The sequence below is a fragment of the Haliotis cracherodii genome, unplaced genomic scaffold, assembly GCF_022045235.1.
Source record: "Haliotis cracherodii isolate W230 unplaced genomic scaffold, xgHalCrac1.p SCAF_4, whole genome shotgun sequence".
In the NCBI taxonomy this organism is placed as follows: domain Eukaryota; kingdom Metazoa; phylum Mollusca; class Gastropoda; order Lepetellida; family Haliotidae; genus Haliotis; species Haliotis cracherodii.
The window spans coordinates 15932581-15953396 of record NW_027266297.1 but is presented as its reverse complement, the minus strand read 5'-3'; the positions used below and the strand labels follow the sequence as shown (position 1 = coordinate 15953396).

Below are 20816 nucleotides of genomic sequence, written 5' to 3'. Positions count from 1 at the left end.
TCAACTAGGCCCAAAACACTCACTCCAGGCTCATAACACTCACTCCAGGCTCATAACACTCCCCTCAACTAGGCCCAAAACACTCACTCCAGGCTCATAACGCTCCCCTCAACTTGGCCAAAGCACTCCCACCAGGCTCATAACACTCTCCTCAACTAGGCCTAAACACTCACTCCAGCCTCATAACACTCCCATCAACTAGACCCCAAACACTCACTCCAGCCTCATAACACTCCCATCAACTAGGCCCCAAACATTCACTCCAGGCTCATAACGCTCCCCTCAACTTTGCCAAAGCACTCACACCAGGCTCATAACACTCCCCTCAACTAGGCCCAAAGCACTCACTCCAGGCTCATAACACTCGCTCCAGGCTCATAACAGTCCCCTCAACTAGGCCCAAAACTCTCACTCCAGGCTCTAATCACTCCCCTCAACTAGGCCCAAAGCACTCACTCCAGGCTCATAACACTCCCTTCAACTAGGCCCCAAACACTCACACCAGGCTCATAACGCTCCCCTCAACTTTGCCAAAGCACTCACACCAGGCTCATAACACTCCCCTCAACTAGGCCCAAAGTACTCACTCCAGGCTCATAACACTCGCTCCAGGCTCATAACAGTCCCCTCAACTAGGCCCAAAACTCTCACTCCAGGCTCTAATCACTCCCCTCAACTAGGCCCAAAGCACTCACTCCAGGCTCATAACACTCCCTTCAACTAGGCCCCAAACACTCACACCAGGCTCATAACGCTCCCCTCAACTTGGCCAAAGCACTCACACCAGGCTCATAACACTCCCCTCAACTAGGCCCCAAACACTCACTCCAGGCTCATAACACTCCCCTCAACTAGGCCCAAAACACTCACACCAGGCTCATACCACTCTCCTCAACTAGGCCCAAAACACTCACTCCAGGCTCATAACGCTCCCCTCAACTTTGCCAAAGCACTCACACCAGGCTCATAACACTCTCCTCAACTAGGCCCCAAACACTCACTCCAGGCTCATAACCCTTCCCTCAACTAGGCCCCAAACACTCTCTCCAGGCTCATAAGACTCACTCCAGGCTCACAACACTCCCCTAAACTAGGCCCAAAACACTCACTCCAGGCTCAGATCACTCCCCTCAACTAGGCCCAAAACACTCACTCCAGGCTCATTACACTCACTCCAGGCTCATTACACTCACTCCAGGCTCATAACGTTCCCCTCAACTAGGCCCCAAACACTCACTCCAGGCTCATAACCCTTCCCTCAACTAGGCCCCAAACACTCACTCCAGGCTCATAACACTCACTCCAGGCTCACAACACTCCCCTAAACTAGGCCCCAAACACTCACTCCATGCTCATAACTCTCCCCTCAACTTGGCCCAAAGCACTCACACCAGGCTCATAACACTCACTCCAGGCTCATAACTCTCCCCTCAACTAGGCCAAAAGCACTCACTCCAGGCTCATAACACTCACTCCAGGCTCATAACACTCCCAACAACTAGGCCCAAACCACTCACTCCAGGCTCAAAACACTCCCTTCAACTAGGCCCCAAAACACTCACTCCGGGGTCATATCACTCCCCTCAACTAGGCCAAAAACACTCACTCCAGGCTCATAACACTCCCCTCAACTAGGCCCAAAACACTCACTCCAGGCTCATAACACTCACTCCAGGCTCATAACACTCCCCTCAACTAGGCCCAAAACACTCACTCCAGGCTCATAACGCTCCCCTCAACTTGGCCAAAGCACTCCCACCAGGCTCATAACACTCTCCTCAACTAGGCCTAAACACTCACTCCAGCCTCATAACACTCCCATCAACTAGACCCCAAACACTCACTCCAGCCTCATAACACTCCCATCAACTAGGCCCCAAACATTCACTCCAGGCTCATAACGCTCCCCTCAACTTTGCCAAAGCACTCACACCAGGCTCATAACACTCCCCTCAACTAGGCCCAAAGCACTCACTCCAGGCTCATAACACTCGCTCCAGGCTCATAACAGTCCCCTCAACTAGGCCCAAAACTCTCACTCCAGGCTCTAATCACTCCCCTCAACTAGGCCCAAAGTACTCACTCCAGGCTCATAACACTCCCTTCAACTAAGCCCCAAACACTCACACCAGGCTCATAACGCTCCCCTCAACTTGGCCAAAGCACTCACACCAGGCTCATAACACTCCCCTCAACTAGGCCCAAACACTCACTCCAGGCTCATAACACTCCCCTCAACTAGGCCCAAAACACTCACACCAGGCTCATACCACTCTCCTCAACTAGGCCCAAAACACTCACTCCAGGCTCATAACGCTCCCCTCAACTTTGCCAAAGCACTCACACCAGGCTCATAACACTCTCCTCAACTAGGCCCCAAACACTCACTCCAGGCTCATAACACTCCCCTCAACTAGACCCCAAACACTCACTCCAGGCTCATAACCCTTCCCTCAACTAGGCCCCAAACACTCTCTCCAGGCTCATAAGACTCACTCCAGGCTCACAACACTCCCCTAAACTAGGCCCAAAACACTCACTCCAGGCTCAGATCACTCCCCTCAACTAGGCCCAAAACACTCACTCCAGGCTCATTACACTCACTCCAGGCTCATTACACTCACTCCAGGCTCATAACGTTCCCCTCAACTAGGCCCCAAACACTCACTCCAGGCTCATAACCCTTCCCTCAACTAGGCCCCAAACACTCACTCCAGGCTCATAACACTCACTCCAGGCTCACAACACTCCCCTAAACTAGGCCCCAAACACTCACTCCATGCTCATAACTCTCCCCTCAACTTGGCCCAAAGCACTCACACCAGGCTCATAACACTCACTCCATGCTCATAACTCTCCCCTCAACTTGGCCCAAAGCACTCACACCAGGCTCATAACACTCACTCCAGGCTCATAACTCTCCCCTCTACTGGGCCCAAAGCACTCACTTCAGGCTCATAACACTCACTCCAGGCTCATAACACTCCCCTCTACTGGGCCCAAAGCACTCACTTCAGGCTCATAACACTCACTCCAGGCTCATAACACTCCCCTCTACTGGGCCCAAAGCACTCACTCCAGGCTCATAACACTCACTCCAGGCTCATAACACTCCCATCTACTGGGCCCAAAGCACTCACTTCAGGCTCATAACGCTCCCCTTAACTAGGCCCAAAACATTCACTCCAGGCTCATAACATTCCCCTCAACTAGGCCCAAAGCACTCACTCCAGGCCCATAACACTCACTCCAGGCTCATAACACTCCCCTCTACTGGGCCCAAAGCACTCACTCCAGGCTCATAACACTCACTCCAGGCTCATAACCCTTCCCTCAACTAGGCCCAAAACACTCACTCCAGGCTCATAACACATCGGGAACAACCTGGCTGTAGCCGACCTCATTTCTCCTCTTTTGTTACAACCCATAATGTAAACATTAAGACACAGAGGGTTGCGTATTAGCCCTTATTGTAAAAAACAAGTTTACAATGGGTAAAAGCATAACCCTTAATGTAAAAATGTGTACAGATAAAGCGACAAAACCCTTTCCATATCCAATAAAATTTTGGGCATACAACAGAGTCCATTGAACAATTCCGACTATATCATGAGCATGTGTTCGTCAAAAGGTGAGCGTATCATGCCCCACCGTTGGCACCCGTCACAAACACATGCAAAGGCAAGTCAATTGTTCACCTGGAAAAACATGGGAACATTTGGTCAAAATAGGGAATTAAATCGGACATAATTTTTGTTACTGATGCGTCAAATTTGGAAAAGTTGGGATGAACTCTTACAAATCATATATTGTTGTACATTCAGGGTTATCACTATGAAATAATACTGTGCAAATGACTACTTATGTTTTGGGTCTCTCTCTACAACAACCACCTGGTTTATATAAGGGGTTATGATTCCTGAGCCTTTTAACCGATTTCTTTGAAACTTATTGCAGTACAAAGATGCATCTTATGATATTCTACAAGGTAACCTCATTTCCGTTGCTATCTTAATAATGGGTAATGACGGGACAGGGGCCTCTGATTGGTTGAAATGTAGATATTGTCCTATTCCGATCAATATGTTTAAGTGTTATGGAATGCCGACCACAATGCCGTAGGTTCTGAGAACGTTATTTACCATGGCAACGGAATGGAGGCCTCTGAATGGTTAAAATTGAAACACTTTCATTTTGTTAAGATTTAAAACAATCATACTGCATTTTGTAACGTCATCTTTGTCGGTTGTCAGCTGCATATTATTTGAAAAAGAATCCATTCCCTTGTATAAAATATCTCATGTTTTGGAAAGATTGTAATTAAACATATTAGGATTAATTTGAATTATGTGTTTTAGTTATTGTAGTGATGACAATATAATACAATGTACGCTTACCATAAACCGTTCTGCGGTCTGTTAAGAGTGTACTATATTTTGGGTTATTGTTCAATACCTAAAACACTATTCAAGTTTATCCTTAAGTCTTAGAAATGACGTCACAATGGAATAATACAAGGCTGTGTGTGGCTTTTCTTTACTCCATGAAACGACGTATTGTTGTATTGTTTGCATTGTACAAAGTAGGAATTTGTCGGTCATTGTGCAGACTTAGATTTGACACCAAATATACACATGCACAAAAGTTAAGCACCACCATATTCATATTCTCTTGATTTCACGTGTGGGAATCAGAAATACGAAATATGATGATGTGTGACTGAATTAGGCTTCCATAGTTTCATGAACACAAATTTGTCCAGATACCACAAGGAAAGCGTGCTTTACGTGTTGCTGCAGTTCCCCTACCCTATAAATTGTGAAATTCAAGTTTCAGACACGTGGTTGCATTTTGCTCCTGTGTGAGATTCCCCTTCCAATAGAGGTTGAAAATCAGCCATGGTGAGGAGAAAGTTAACGAACGCTGAAAGATGGCTAATGATAGGCATGAAAAATGCTGGCATGTCATGCAGGGCCATGGCAAGACAAATGGGTCGTCATCACAGCGTTATCACTCGTTTGATTGTCAAACATGGTCAAACCAATGATGGCAATGACAGGCATAGGTTTGGAAGGCCAAGAAAGACCTCTAACAGAGAGGATGGACGTCTTTTTTAGGATAGTCAGACGAAATCCATTTGCCACTTCAACAGATTTAAGACTGTAGTGGATTACCCATCAGAGACTCTCGACGATGACCGTAAGGCGTCGCCTCAGAACAGCTGGTTATAACGCCAGAAGACCAGTAAAACGTCCTCAACTGACTGAGAGGCACATGCGTCGTGCCCGTAGTCGGTCGAACTTTGCCAACCGGAGAAGGATCCATTGGTCTGACGAGTGCCGAATGCTGCTACGAACTGTTGATGGTCGAATACGTGTTTGGAGGCAACGTAACACTCGTTTTGCACCAAGGAACATCCAGAAGACCTTAGCATGTGGCGGGGGGTCTGTCATGATATGGGGTTGTGTTTCCTTCGGCTGCAAACCTCCGCTGGTGACAATTCGTGGAAACCTGAATGGCCAACAATACCAAGATGCCGTTCTTCGTCCAGTGGTAGTCTTTCATTTTGACAACCATCCTCTTCAGACAAGACCTGTTTACATGGACGACAATGCTAGACCACACAGATCTCGGGCAGTTTGGGCTTATTTGCGTCAAGAAGCTACTGTCACTCTTCATTGGCCGGCCTGTAGTCCGGATCTTAATCCGATTGAGCATTTTGGGACATTCTTGGCCGGAAAATCAGACATCGTTATCCCCAAGTTCAAAATCTCGCTGGACTTGAAGGCGCACTTCATGAAGAATGGATCCGTTTGACTCGGAGAAGCATTCAACGACTTGTAATGAGTATGAGGCGTAGGGTTGAAGCTGTGGTCAATGTCCGTGGATCATACACACGTTACTGACGTTTCTGCACTCCCTAGGGTGTCTATGTGACACCTGATATGGTCTGCTGATATCATGACAGTTACATGATAAAAAAAAGTTTTTCAATGTTTTCTAATCCTTCAATTTCTGGTCTTCGGTAAAATTCCTTTCTGCTCATATTCTTTTGGAACACACGATAAACTTGCTTTGGGACAACTTTTGCATCACATGAGGTTTACATACACGGCTTATAACAATCGTACATCTTGTTATAATAGTCATCTTTAAGTGCCAAAAGTAACAGCTCACAAATATGGTGGGTGGCGCTTAACTTTTGTGCATGTGTATATGTGCCCGTTTGAATTAGGAAGGAAAGTAATTGATTATCGTGAATGTATAATATGCAGCCCTTCAAATATACAGATAGAGTAGATAAATTGATTCAACTTAGGGGCGGTCGGGTAGCCTAGTGGTTAAAGCATTCGCTCGTCACGCCGAAGACCCGGGTTCGATTCCCGACATAGGTACAATGTGTGAAGCCCATTTTTGGTGTCCCCGCCTTGATATTGCTGGAATATTGCTAAAAGCGGCGTAAAACCATACTCACTCACTCACAGATTCATCTTAGAGTCACACATATAACCTTCGAGAGCGTCGTCATTCAGTATACAGCGAAACACTAAACAATGATCACATACAACCACTGTCGCACTAAACAATGATACATACACACCACGTACATACACTGATACACACAACGCAATATATATAATATCCGTTTGAACTCTTATATGTTGGCGTTTAGAACGCTGTTCACTGCGATGAAAATACTTTCTCTTCCCTTGGTATATTGCTTTCAGTTGTGATTTATCCCGTCCTTTGCTTTTCAACCACCTGCCTTCGCGCTGTCAGAGATCATTCCATTTACCTGTTAACTCATCCGTCCACCAGACCTGTTTCACCCTTCTGCGTTTATTATCAGGAGCTGAGGACATGGTTACCTCTTTGTGACGTAGCTTTTTACTCATTTCTTCCCTCACGACGACAGAGGTCGTTGTACGTACCGTCTACTGACGCCTGGGATTTTCTGGCACTCTCAACTTTACAGATACTTTCTCTGAAAACCTGCAGAGTCTCAGGAGTCCTCATGAGCTGCTGGAGAATACGAGTTGATGAGTTGATGAACCCTGATGTATAATCAATATTGTATAACTCATGAATACCATGACAACTTGGAATGATCAGGGACCAAGCCACAGCTACCACAAACTTTTCTGACAATCTCACTTGCACGCTCGTCATTAAACTTCATAACACTGCAGCTCTTCATTGGGGGGGGGGGGGGGGGGAGAGACAGGTAGCCTAGTGGTTAAAGCATTCGCTCGTCACGCTGAAGACCCGGGTTCGATTCCCGACATGGGTACAATGTGTGAGCCCATTTGTGGCGTCCCCGGCCTGCCGTGATATTCCTGGAATATTGCTAAAAGCGGCGTAAAACCATATTCACTCACTCATTGGGAGTTATGCAATAGACAACCACGGCTGAGCTACGTGTGGGAAATAGAAGTTTAACCATATTGCGTACAATGTCTGTCGTTTAAAACACTAACATTGCTTTTAACTAAAAAATCACATAAAATGTCACCATACTTATTTCTAGTAAAATCAAAAGTCAGGTCACCGTATATGAAAAATAACACAGGGTAACGCTAATAAAGTCATCACCGCGCACCATCACACACCGTTTTTGAACCAACCCGATTGCAGAATGCACACACCCACTCGTTTTACAATATAAGGGTAACGCTATTTTTCAGGGCATTATCATTTGCAGAAGCCCGAGGTCTTCCAGTTGAAAAGACCGAGGGCTTCTGCAAATGATAATGCCCTGAAAAATAGCGTTACCGTTATTATAGCTAAAATGGATGGAATTTGTTATCAAATAAAAAGAAACAACAATGTCGATTTTGAAACATTTACTGCAATCAACACGAATGTCACTAACCCACTTTTACAAATATGGAAACGTCATAGAACAAACCAGATGACGTCACTATTGAACGTTACGTCACCTATCGCTATCCTATGACGTCACCTAACAACGGGCGTGATACTGGCCCGTCGTCAAGTAATATGAGGGCATTATCAAGTTACAGTGGCCCGCTCATTTCTGATAACATGCGGGCGTTTTTATGATAATTCTATCCATTTTAGCTATTATACATGTTTAGTGTGCCTTACTTGCATATAAATATGCCCTTTACCGCATATCTTCACGTTTTGACGATACATGGAAGCCCGAGGCTGCACGACTTGGTCCTTATTCAAGATTTCACAGCTCGATATCGCATGAAATATGAATATTTCAATTATAACATTTATTTCATCCTTTTAGCCCATGCTAAAGAAACAGCACTCTGCACAACGCAATGTTAAAGAATTATAGCTTCTGAACAACTTCCCTTGTGCGATGTTGAGTACATGTCGTTTAGGAAATCTGGACTATTTTATATGATGTAATCCATGGGTAACAGCGGTCTGTTGTACCATTGTCTAACACATCATTTCACATTATGACACTTGTAGCCTTTGTTGCGTTGTGGGACCTGTCTTCTACATCTCGTAATTATTCTGGCTAAATAAAATATGCGTACCACTCAAATATGACATAAAATGATGGCTTGGCAAAATGGTATAATATGAACATGAAACATATACAAAGATTCCTTCAGTGAATACAAATATATAACAATAACTGTTAATGCTGTAAAGGGGCAATTTAGAAAAGAGATTGGCTGCAGCCATGCCAGTCTCCGTTAACAGCCGGCTGGTACCTGTTATGGCCAGTTTCAAATTCCAGTAGCATGAATGTGAGGGAGGGAAACTATGACACGATTTGAGATAAGAGATAGTTCAGTGACGAAACCTTGATCAAACATAAGTTTCTACCACTTAATATATACTCACACGCAGAAGAAACGCAAGTCGAGTATGTAGAATACATGTTATATATTTTCAACAGTAAAGACAAGAAATACTAATAGGGCAAGATTGACAAAAATTTGACTGATGACAGTTTAATGGATTAAAAGGCAGATGACATAATTGTTTTTTTTTAAATGTTAAGGGCTTACACAGTTTCGGGTCAATACCCAAAATGTCAGTCAATACCTGGTGTGACCACCATTAGCATTGATCACTGCCACACATCTCCTGTACATTGAGTGGATCAGACGATTTGTGAAGGCCCTAGGGATCCTCCTGCACACATCCAGAGCAGCTGTGCGTAGTTCATCGGCAGTTGTAGGGACTGGGCGCACATTGTGCAGACCTCATCCCACAAGTGTTCGATGGGATTCAGGGCTGAGGGCTGGCCACGGTAGAACACGGGTGTTGTGTTGTTGCAGAAAGGCCATGGTAGCTCTGGCAACATGGGGACGAGCGTTGTCATGCTGGAAAATGTGCTGTTGATGTTGTGCAAAAAATGGAACAACGTGGGGTCTGATCACTTGGTCGATATACTACTGAGCAGTGACGCCGTGTCCCCGACCTTGACCAACATTCAGAAAGCACATGGGTCCAAGTCTCGCATTAAGTCCAATCCCTGCCCACATCATGACGCTAGGTCCACCCCATGTATCCCTTTCCACAACATTTCACTCACGATGACGCCAATTGCGATGACCCTGTGCCCACTGAAGTCGTGCTTGTCGATGCCGTGATTGGAGAACAGGACGACGTGCTGGTCGGCGACATATGAGGTTGTTGGAACGGAGACGTCGGATCACAGTGTCCCGGCTAATGTGTCGATTATGTGTTCCTATGGTCTGTCGAGCACTTTCACTTGCAGTTAGGAACGGATGTCGCTGGTGTTGAGGGGTAATCTGCCGATCTTGTCGAGGTGTGGTGACCCTAGGACGACCGCTCCGAGGAAGGTCATCTGTGGTCTGTGTAGCATTGTATATCGATGCAGGAGACGGTAAATTTCGGTTATGTTAAAGTTGAAATGACGGGCAACATCTTGGACAGACTCTCCAGCTTCCAAACGTCCGATAGCTTGGTTTCTCTGAATTTGAGTTAGGCGTGGCATTGTTGACCAAGGAGTGGTAGGTCCAAGAATCGGCCACAGTTTTATACCCACTACAGTTCGTGACAGTTCGTGCATTTTCGATTTCGCGAGAAATGGGTGCATGATACCCACATATTCATTGAAATGGTGCGTTTTGGCGATTTTTTTTTTTATGTTGCGTTTTTACTCGGGGCTTCCAAAATGCAACCAAACATATTGATAATACCATCAGGCTTCACTACATGCTAAAACTCGTATCAATTTATGGTTCCGTGTTTGTTACCTATTTGCTTAAAACCACTTGCTTTTCTTTTGCGTGTGAGTATACATGGATACAAATGGATGTTAACCCTGCGAAATACGAGCATACAGTTGAAGTTTTAGATTGCAATGCTCATACTGACGTGATGATCATATCATTTAAGTACCTCGGCATTATATCAATCCTTGAAAATACTGACAACTAAGCACAAAGGGTATGAAAAAAATAAAATACTACTACATGTGAAGAAAAAGAAATATAGTAACCAACATGTCAAGGCTACGTTTTACTGAATATTCCTGTACGGTGTAATAAACAAACATTGCTATCACGGCTAAGGAGGGAATCCGGTCTCCAGTACACATTTCTTAACAACATTGTAACATTGATATCATTATATTTGGCAACCATCAGTGAAATATGTTGTTGGTAATAGCAGGATCAGGACGTCCCCTAATCCAAATTAGACTTGTGATGAATACTATTTATCTACTAAATGAAAACATCACTAATAGAAAGACCATGAATTTGTGTCTCAAACAAACTAGACAATGAATATTGTTAATATCTGATTCTAAACATCATGCAAACATTTTTTAAACATTTTAATAACGACAAAAGAACAATATCCAAACGTGCATGAGTCACAATTTGTTATAGTATCAGTATCTTGATACACAGAGAATACAGTCACAAAAGGCCAGTCAGAACGGGCAGAATGTCCTCCGAGAGAATGTCACAGAATTTCACTGCCTCCTTGCTCTTTTCTTATCTGTAGGAATTTTGTTATGATTGTCATCTACATATTGCTCACATCTTTCGGACAGGTCTGAAAATGGAACCCAGGTATTGTCCCTAGATTCGTATACTAACCATTTCACACAATACAACCACTCATTGTTCTTGTATTTCTTTTTGAGAATTTTCTCAACTTCAGAGTCTTGAGTGTTAGCAACGTTATCAGATTTGTCTCTCTTGTCATTTGGTTGAGTGTAACTGGGCACAGGTTTCTCAGTAGAGTTATCATTATATAGCAAGTCCTCTACTTCATCTGCGTCCAGTAATGTTCTTCATCAGGAACAGGTGTATTGTCATCAGGCTGGTCCCGACGGAGATATCCGTGTTTCAATCTTTTAATGTGTACTCTGTTGTGTACAAGCATATCATCCCGCTTCCAACGAAGTCTTACATGGATTTCTGACATTTTTTCTACCATGTAGTACGGCCTTGTCCAGGGTCGCAGAGGTTTCCGAGTCTGACCTGAAACTATGACGGGCCGGTAGAGGAATACTGTGTCTCCGACTGAAAACATTGGATTCTTTGCTTTTAGCGCCGACTGCTAAACCATAGCTTCCTTCCTGTCTGTATGTGTTCGTATAGTCAATTTCCTGGCCAGTTCTACACCTTCTAATAACGAAACTACATAGGAAGAGGCAGACTTAGGAATATCCAGGGAAGGAACGGCAATGTCCAAAAGTGTCTTTGGATATCTTCCGTGGACAAGGGGGAAGGGTGAATATTCCGTGCTATCCTATGGCAAGCCGTTTTCACATTTATTACGGAATTACAGATATCTTGAATTGTTTTTAAGATATCTTGAATTGAATTGAAATGATAATCGGAAATTATATAAGCAAAGTAACCCAAAATATAGAGAAATGTGTATCATCTTCCCGAAATGATTAGCATGTAGAATAGATTCAAAAACAACCACTATCATCCTGTATTGAACAACATCAACCGGCATCGACAAAGCAAAGTGATCATGTAATTGTTACAATCGGGCTGGCGGTGAATCTGAGAAGGGATTCATACGTTATATACAACTTAAAAAAAAATATGATTATGAAAAACGAAAGGAAAAGTGCCCTCCCCCCCACCCCACCCCTCCCACACCCGAAAAAAAACAAAACCCCGCAAAATCAATAAAAATAAAAATCAACAAATAAAAACAAACAACCACACACACACAAGTAACTAAATGTATATTTACATAAATATATCACCCAGAAAAAATAAAGTAGAGAAAAAAATAAATAAAAAATACATATACAAATAAACATTAAAACCTAGAGGAATATGAAAATGTGTAATGCTAAAGCACGAAGACACGATAAACTGTACCAACATTACAATGTTCCCCGTTATGCATGCTTTACCTGGGTTACATACGGGTGATCTAAGTTAGAAATATATGACTGATATAAATTCTTTAAACACGGTAATATCGAATATGCTTGGATTATCTTTTTTTTCAAATGTGCTCCATTCAAGAAAAGTTATATAGAATTATATATTTACTCTCCCCCATGTATTTTGCTCTTTTATGTAAAAGCTTTTTCACCTTACACATTTTAATTACAGATTCCTTTGTTTTGATTTTAATGCAAACAAACCAGGCTTTTGAAATGCTATACAAAAGCTATGCTTAAAAGTTGACAGAGTTTGTTGTTTCTAATACAGTTTTTGTTGTCTGTATACATTTTTTAATATACCAGTTTGAGTCTACATGTGAACATAATCGATGGTTGAAATGTAAGTCTAAGAACAAAACATGAACTAATTCTCAAGAACTCTGATGTATAAAGTTACCTTCATCTTTGATTGACTGATGTATTTTCAATCTTTATTCAGCACTGAAGAGGCCACAGGCATATAGTACGAAGCATTAAGTTTATGAATAATCAGCATTGATTTTGACTCCATAAACTGTCATAAAGTATTCATAAAGTATCAGGGGTCATTTAAACTTGCAAAATGATTGACATACCCCTTTATAGAGCGAGGATTGGGCTGTTTTCCCACCCGATTGACTGATATTACAACATTCACATGGTTTAGAACGGTACAGTGAATGGTAAAGCATGCAAATTACACTAATACGCGATATTTCATAAGAAAACATCATATCTCCGTTAAAACATAAAACCAATATTTTTGAGTCTACATATTGATATAAGACTTTATCACTGTATCCAATTCCAAAATTTTAGATATAAACTTTCGGACAGTTCAGTTCAAAATTCTTCAACCTTTAATACATCACAGGATTTGTAGCTAGACGACGGGAATCTACAGTCTTGACTGTGTGTTTTCTTTGATGAGAATGTTTCTCACCGACCATAGCGTGTAGGGGTCTGATATCCTGGGCAGGAAATGACAGTGTTTTGACATTAATTAACGTGTTGGACATCCCTAATTAACCTTTACTAATTCATGTTAAACCAACACAGGATGTTTTCTGGAAGTGGACAATCTCGCCAACCACTTTTCAGCCGTTATCAGTAACACCAACTTCAGCCAAAAATTCCAAGATAAACTTAAAACAAAAAACAAACCCACAAAAGAAACAAACAATAACAATCTAGAAATAAACCAACCCTTCACAATGGAGGAGCTCCTCTACGTAATCCAAAACAGGAAAAAGGGCACAGCCCCAGGATTTGACCTAACTTCTTACCAAATAATTAAAAATCTCCCGCTAAAACTACTCCAGGCACTACTCAAACTATACAATCTCATCTACCTAAACGGACAGGTTCCTACTCCCTGGAAACAGGCCCTAGTTATACCAATCCCTAAACCTAATAAACCAGCTAATCAAGCTAACTCATATAGACCAATATCCCTAACTTCAAACTTATGCAAAGTAATGGAATCAATGGCTAAAAATAGATTACAACATTACCTAACCCAAAATAACATCAACTATTGAACTGCATGGCAAGTATTTATAAAATGACCGGGGGAGGAAATATTCTGGGGGGGAGATTTTATTTCGTAGGGTGGGGGAGAGTTTATTTCGAGAGGGGCGGAACTGTACAGGTATAAATTCGCCGGGGGGAGATTTTATTCTGGAGTCGAATATATTTCGTGACACCGGTCCAATCTGATTGTCTCTAAATTTCTGCAAGCCAAACCAAGCCTTAAATCGTACCAATCACATACGGGCGTCCTCCGTGGGCAATCCAAAGAATGGCTCAGAGCTCCAGATAAGCTTTTGGTGTTGTGGGTATTTTACCCATGCATTTTAAAATCATTGGGTATCAGTAATTCTATCTGGGTATTCAAATTTCTGTTACCCGCTAGTTTTTACACATGTGGGTATTTAAGTGAATTATTTAAAAACACTTATCTAGTCCCTGCAAACTGGTGTCGTGTGGGTTCGAGAGCTTTATAGTACCTAAAAATACCACGATACTTCCACGAGAAAGTGTGATGGCAAATAATCATGATGTAACTGTGGAGTTTGGCAAGGTTGATGGAATGCCCGTTTATAATTTCAAAATAAGTTGCTGATTTGCTAATCAAAAACGCAGGGTTACTTCACAATATTTTGATGATACACACAAGTTTTATTTTTGTAGCGTATCTGTAATGTTCGTTGCATATTTGATACGCTTGGATTTCCTACCTGATGGGCCCGTTATGAGTTGGTCAGAACGGCCCTTCAGTTTTTCCCATTTGAGTCCAGCCTTGGCGGACCACGTGACTCCCCCGCCAAGGCCAAGGCTGTTTCTCTGCGGCTCAAGGTAGTTGCGCAGCCTGGCCGCGTAGGTGGACCCTATGGTCCAAGCTGACCCTTGGTTGATGGCCGTGGAACCTTTCCCTACTCCATGGTAGCCAGAGGGGTGACAAATGTGGGGATTGGACTCGAGGCTGAGGAATGAACCTGTTCAGAGACCATATGCCGGTATATGGTCACAGCCCTGTGACTGTATCTGCGAGGGATGTCCCCCTGACGCTGGTAGTGTCGTGTGAGGAGCCGCGATCGCGGGGACAGCACCACTCATTGTGAAAATTGATTTCATTGGCTGATATGTAGACTTAATTGCACAGTCTATCTACTGTTATGGTGTGGTGCTTAGCAGCTATACGGGTAGGGCAAGAAGTGTTGCTAGTTTTGTTAATTCTACAAAAATAACATCGTATACACTGTTACATTTTCCCACGGCAAAGGTGTTAACTGACTTTATGAGAAACTGGACTTTCTCATAAAGTCAGTTAACCCCTTTGCCGCGGGTAGATGACACTGTTAGTGTGTGAAACGACCTTTGACCTTGACATTGTGAATAATTGAAAGAAAATTAATGTCTGTAATTAGTTTTTTTATAACTAACACCCTGTTTGGATACTCTAAACCACCTGTCACCCTGTTCCAATACCTGTCAGGGATTAATCCCCTGGTTAGACAACCGAAGGCATTTAAATGTTACTGATAAGGCATGCGTTGACATTTGTTTGTAGTCTCCCTAAAATCAAAGATCACCCTTCCTATTTATAACTCGACAGTTTCAAATCTCGACCAGGTAGAGCAGGCGGGGGCCTGATCATATACGTCAGGTAGAACATAAACTATCAGGAAATACCAATTAAAAAAACAAATCTAGAAGCTAATTGTATACAAATAACTCATCAAAATAAACATTGTAAACATATACCACTGGGTATTGAAACAAATTAAACCTAAAGACAGAGAAACCTTGAATCAAATAGGCCAAAAAAACCTTGAATCAAGTAGGCTAAAAATCTACCTTCTTTTGGGGCGACAACGCCCACCACCCCTCCTGGGGTGTTAATAGATAAAACAGACCAACACGGCAAACTCATCGCCGACTAGATCGAATATAATAAATAATAATAATAAATAACAAGCAACCAGATTAGATTAAATTAATCGAAATATGTCAGCTATTAATCTAACCATATGTACTCCTGATCTCGCCCAAAGTCACTTTTTAGGAAGTGCAGGAGGATCCAGTCGGCAGCGACCACGTTCTAATACATAAAATGATAGGAAACATAAACATCCAAACCCATTAAACGAACCACAAAAACATGAAACATAAAAAACTCAACAAACCCTAAACAAAAAGCAAATAACGTAGCAAACCACTTCTCAGCCATTAGCAGCAATAGTAATTTCTCAGGAATTAAAAAAAACAATTAAAAAATGAAAATAAATTCGCCAAATTACCTGAAGAAGATAACCTAGAAATAAATCAACCAGACGCAGTAGAGGAACTACTCCATGTACTAAACAATCGAAAACAGCCCTCTAGAGACCTAACCTCATACCAGTTAATTGAAAAACTACCCACCCACAAATATTCTGGAATCACTTAATAAACTGTACAATCTCATCTACCAACACGGTCAGGTTCCGACTTCGCGGAAAGAGGCATTGATCATCCCAATACCAAAGCCGAACAAACTGGCAGACGAAGCAAATTCTTACAGACCAATCTCCCTAACCTCAAATTTATGTACAATCATGGAGTCAACACATCTGAATATTATGATAAACAACCTATTCGAGGAAATGTCAAATAAAGTTCAAACGTGTAAATATGCAGATGACAATCTGGATCCGCACAAGAAGCATAAATATGGCACAAAAGTTATTACAGGAGGCATTAAACAAAATTGAAATATGGGCAAATAAATGGGGCTTCTCACTAGATACCGAAAAAAACAGGGATAGTTTTCAAACACAACATATGCGCTTAAACACCCTTAACTATAACTAAACAATAATTCTATAAAGACCAAATTTCTAGGACTAATCTTTGATGAACATAAAAACCAGGTGCTCTTATTAAAAACCTAATTAATAGATGCACTAAAGACCTAAATACTCTACGCTGCCTGACAGGTTCCAACTAGGGGGCCTCCAAGGAGACCCTACTATCATTATACACATCATTAATTAGATAAAAAATAGACCATGGATGCCCAATATACAATACCTTAAACACAACACAATAAACTAAACTCAATCCAATACCAAGCACTTAAGATAATCACTCGCACACAATAGGGCACCTAGCTTACCTCACTGCATGCCCTAACAGGCGAAATCCCCCTGGATTTAGGCCGAGAACAGTTAATAAATTTCTGGGCCTCAACCTGATGAAGGAGTAACTGTATACTCAATAACTGTAACTGTATTACTGTGTTACTCATAATAAAGAAGTTGCCGTCCATAAAATTCTCTTCCTTAGGGATACATGTAATTATAGTGCGTCCTTGCAAGACTATTACACACAACAGACCAGATTTGCAAGAACACACGCGCACACATACGACCAAATACGTTTTCCTTAAAGTATTTTCTGTTTTCTTTTTCAGATACGGCGCTATGGTCATCAGGTGTCCCTTCACTGAACACCCGAAGCTAACAACAGTGACTATAACTGTGGGAAACTCCACAGCTTCTCTTGGCATAACGTACCCTTCTTCCCTGAGATTCAACTTCACAGTATGTGTTCCACCTTTGTTTGGTGCTTTCAGAAACCCAACGAGCATTATTGAAATGGTGGAGATGGATATGCTACTTGGGGCAGACCGTTTCATATTTTACAACGAGTCTATTTCCCCCCTGGTAAACAAGGTCTTAGAACACTACAGGAAAAACGGAATTGTGGACGTTTTACCGTGGAAGATTCCAGTTCATGACATCCACTATCACGGACAGTTAGCTTCAGTACAAGATTGCCTTATGGCTAATAAAATGAAAAGCAAATTTCTCATCATGAAGGATATAGACGAATTTATTGTACCACACAAACATAAGAACTGGCATGAGCTGATGAAAGACGTACATGACCGTAAACAGACTAACGCCAGTGCATATCTCTTTCGGAATGCCTTCTTTAACCTCAAGTATGGTGTCGATGTGAAGGGATACACGAGAAAAGCAGAATCCCAAAGACTGCATCTAAAAAGTATGTTGTACGTGTGGCGAGACAGGGTCTTTCTTCCCACCAGACAAAGAAGCAAGATGATGGTTCTTCCTGACCGAGTTGAAATATCAGGGATTCATTTTCTTTGGAAATCTGTTAAAGGATTCAAAGAAGTCACCGTTGATACTAACGTTGCGTTTTTACACCATTACAGAGAGTGGGAGGCTTCGGAAAAGGTTAAGGACGACATTATCCGAAAATATGGCGATCATCTCATGAAGAATGTTAATAAAACTCTCTCATTGGCAGGAGTTAATAACACAAGGGTTGTTACAGATCACCATTAATCTGAACACATCCGTTCCTTGCACATTTGTGGACTATTTAATCAGAATGTTACCACTCTTACACCTCTTAAAGGATAACAGATCTCATTTTTCTTTGTAACGACGTTTCAGGGATACGAATACCTGACGAAGGGGCAAGAAGTATGTCTTATATATTCCCAGAGTTAGGTTATATGTATATATACTCTTCAAAAAAAGAAACTTGACACTGACTTTCAAAATGTAATATAAAGCGATTGTTTCAAAATAGGACACAGAAACCATAATTAAAACACTGTTTGAAGATCAATGAACACACTGTTCAAAACATTAATCGTGTCACCTAGACACACACACGTACACGATACAGTTAATGTCACAGAGGTACAGAAAATGTCAGTATCGGTTGTACCCACCACGTGCATCAATCACAACTTGACACCGACGACCCATAGATCAATCAAGTTGTCAATAACACGCTGTTGAATGTGTTGCCATTCATGCTGAAGTGCATCAAGAAGCGTCGGAAGTGTTTGGGGCGGTGGATTCCTTCTGCGAATGCGTCGATCCAACTGTTCCCACAGATGCTCAATCGGGGACAAATCTGGTGACCGGGCTGGCAAAGGTAATGTCTGGATGTTGTTGTGGTGTAAGAAATCCTGACAAACACGTGCAATATGCGGTCGAGCGTTGTCCTGCTGGAACTGTCCGCCACGAACGTTGACGTAAGGTTGTAGGATCAAGTCTCTGTAACGCACACCAGTCAATGCACCTGCCACATGCACGAGAGGCGTCCTACCACCGTGATGAATTCCGGCCCATACCATGACACTCCCGCCGCCAAATGGGACAACCTACTGCACACAGTTGGGGGCGTAACGTTCACACCGACGTTTGTAGACACGTGCGCTCCCATCAGCACGTGTGATTAGGAAACGGAACTCGTCAGTAAACAGTACATTTCTCCACCTTGCACGTGCCCATCTAACCCTCTGTTGGCACCAAAGCAGACGGTCCGCCAGATGACGTTGGGTCAATACATGACGTCGAACAGGTCTTCGTGAAAAAAGTCCAGCCTCCCTAAGTCTGTTGCGTACCGTATGATCTGATATTCTGCGTACCCCATGGATCTGTGTGGTTGTAGACTTGGCTGTGGTAGTGCGGTCTCGGTGGTGTCGCAGCCGGATGTATCGATCTTGTGCTTGGGTTGTCACCCTTGGTCTGTCGTCAACTCTGTTGGTGTTGTTGTATCGAGTCCACAGTGCGGAGATTGTCTGTCTGGATACGCTAAAGTGCCTGGCCACTTCTTGCTGAGTTGCTCCAGCTTGTAATCTCCCAATGGCGTTGTTTCGTTGAGCTGCATTCAGTCTTGGCAATCTGTCACCGCCTCTACTGCCGTTATAAGGACTGTATGAACAGCCGTTGATGTGGATTTTTATACCAATTCAGCAGGGGGCCTGCATGCCTAAATGCAGGATCCTGTGCTGCACGTTTTTTACAGGCGGTTGCGTTTGGATGAAGCTGTAAAATTGATCCCCAAACGCTACGTTTATGTGCTTTGTATGTGTTTTCGCGAATTATAGACACATCATCTTTCTGTTTGACTTATTTGGTTCTCATTAAATGTAATTATTTTAGATATTTGGCAAAAAGTGGTTTTACATCTATGTCAAGTTTCTTTCTTTTTTGAAGAGTATATATATATATATATATTGTGATGGCCATCACGAAGAATATATAAATATTAATGTGTCTTTATTATAAAATATGAAAGTTATGACAGCTTGTAAAAATTGGAAATATTTCCAATTTTTCCCTGCTGTATTTTTGATGGTTGTATGACAGTGCACGAATTATATCATAATTATCCTGTAAACTGTAATAAGTTTTGCAGGTATATATCAGTATATTTTTGCCAACCTCGTTTTCACGTAATTCAATGTTTTGAATCCCGTTTTGGTAAGAAATCTATCAGAGGATCATAGCATGCTTTTGTAGAGCTTCATGGCACACTGTTAAAATCTCGTAAAAATAATCATATGTCCATGCCATCATGTTACGTATATTGTTTAGGATGTGCCAGTACCTCATAAGCATCGATGTCAACAACGTGCCTGTCAAAACGATCTTGTTTACTTGTTTCAAGAGTTTTGCATTGACCGTAACTTTTGAAGAATTCATCGTTCTTAGCACACAGTTACGCAAATTAACCATCAGATACAGATTAATCATACCTTTGTTCTTCAACAAACAGATCACAATCACTTGGCAGCTTGATATTTATCCATAATCGTGTGAATTTGTGACCAGGGCTCAGCTACGTGTTTCGCCGACGCCCGCCATTTTAACTTTGTGACAGCTAGCCTAGGTCGCGATGAAGTAACTGAATTTGGCTAATGCTTAGCATTTTGCATTATAAAGTTTATTTAATCTAATGAACTATGTCCAGAGGAACCCAGAATCGTATTTGATGATATGTCAAGACGTGTATTAAAGTTACTGTTAATTCTGACATCAGGAACTATGTAATCTTCGCTGATGTATTCATACGCAGTATTTAGCGTCACTGTTTATGAACATGTTTCTCATAAATGTGACATCCAGTG

The 20816-nt window shown here is 42.2% G+C and overlaps 2 protein-coding genes across 2 annotated transcripts in view; both read left to right on the top strand.

Moving 5' to 3' along the window:
• LOC139479298 (beta-1,4-galactosyltransferase galt-1-like) overlaps window positions 1-14779 on the top strand; it is a 33954-nt gene extending 19175 nt beyond the window's left edge. The window contains exon 3 of the mRNA XM_071262158.1: window positions 14654-14779. Coding sequence (XP_071118259.1) covers window positions 14654-14779 — 126 coding nt within the window. The remainder of the gene's footprint in view (window positions 1-14653) is intronic.
• Window positions 14780-14837: 58 nt separating this feature from the next.
• Window positions 14838-18231, top strand: LOC139479297 (beta-1,4-galactosyltransferase galt-1-like). Its single transcript, XM_071262157.1, has 2 exons — window positions 14838-14956; window positions 17331-18231. The coding sequence occupies exons 1-2, from the start codon at window positions 14838-14840 to the stop codon at window positions 18229-18231; spliced, it is 1020 nt and encodes a 339-aa protein (XP_071118258.1).
• The last annotated feature ends 2585 nt before the right edge of the window (window positions 18232-20816 follow it).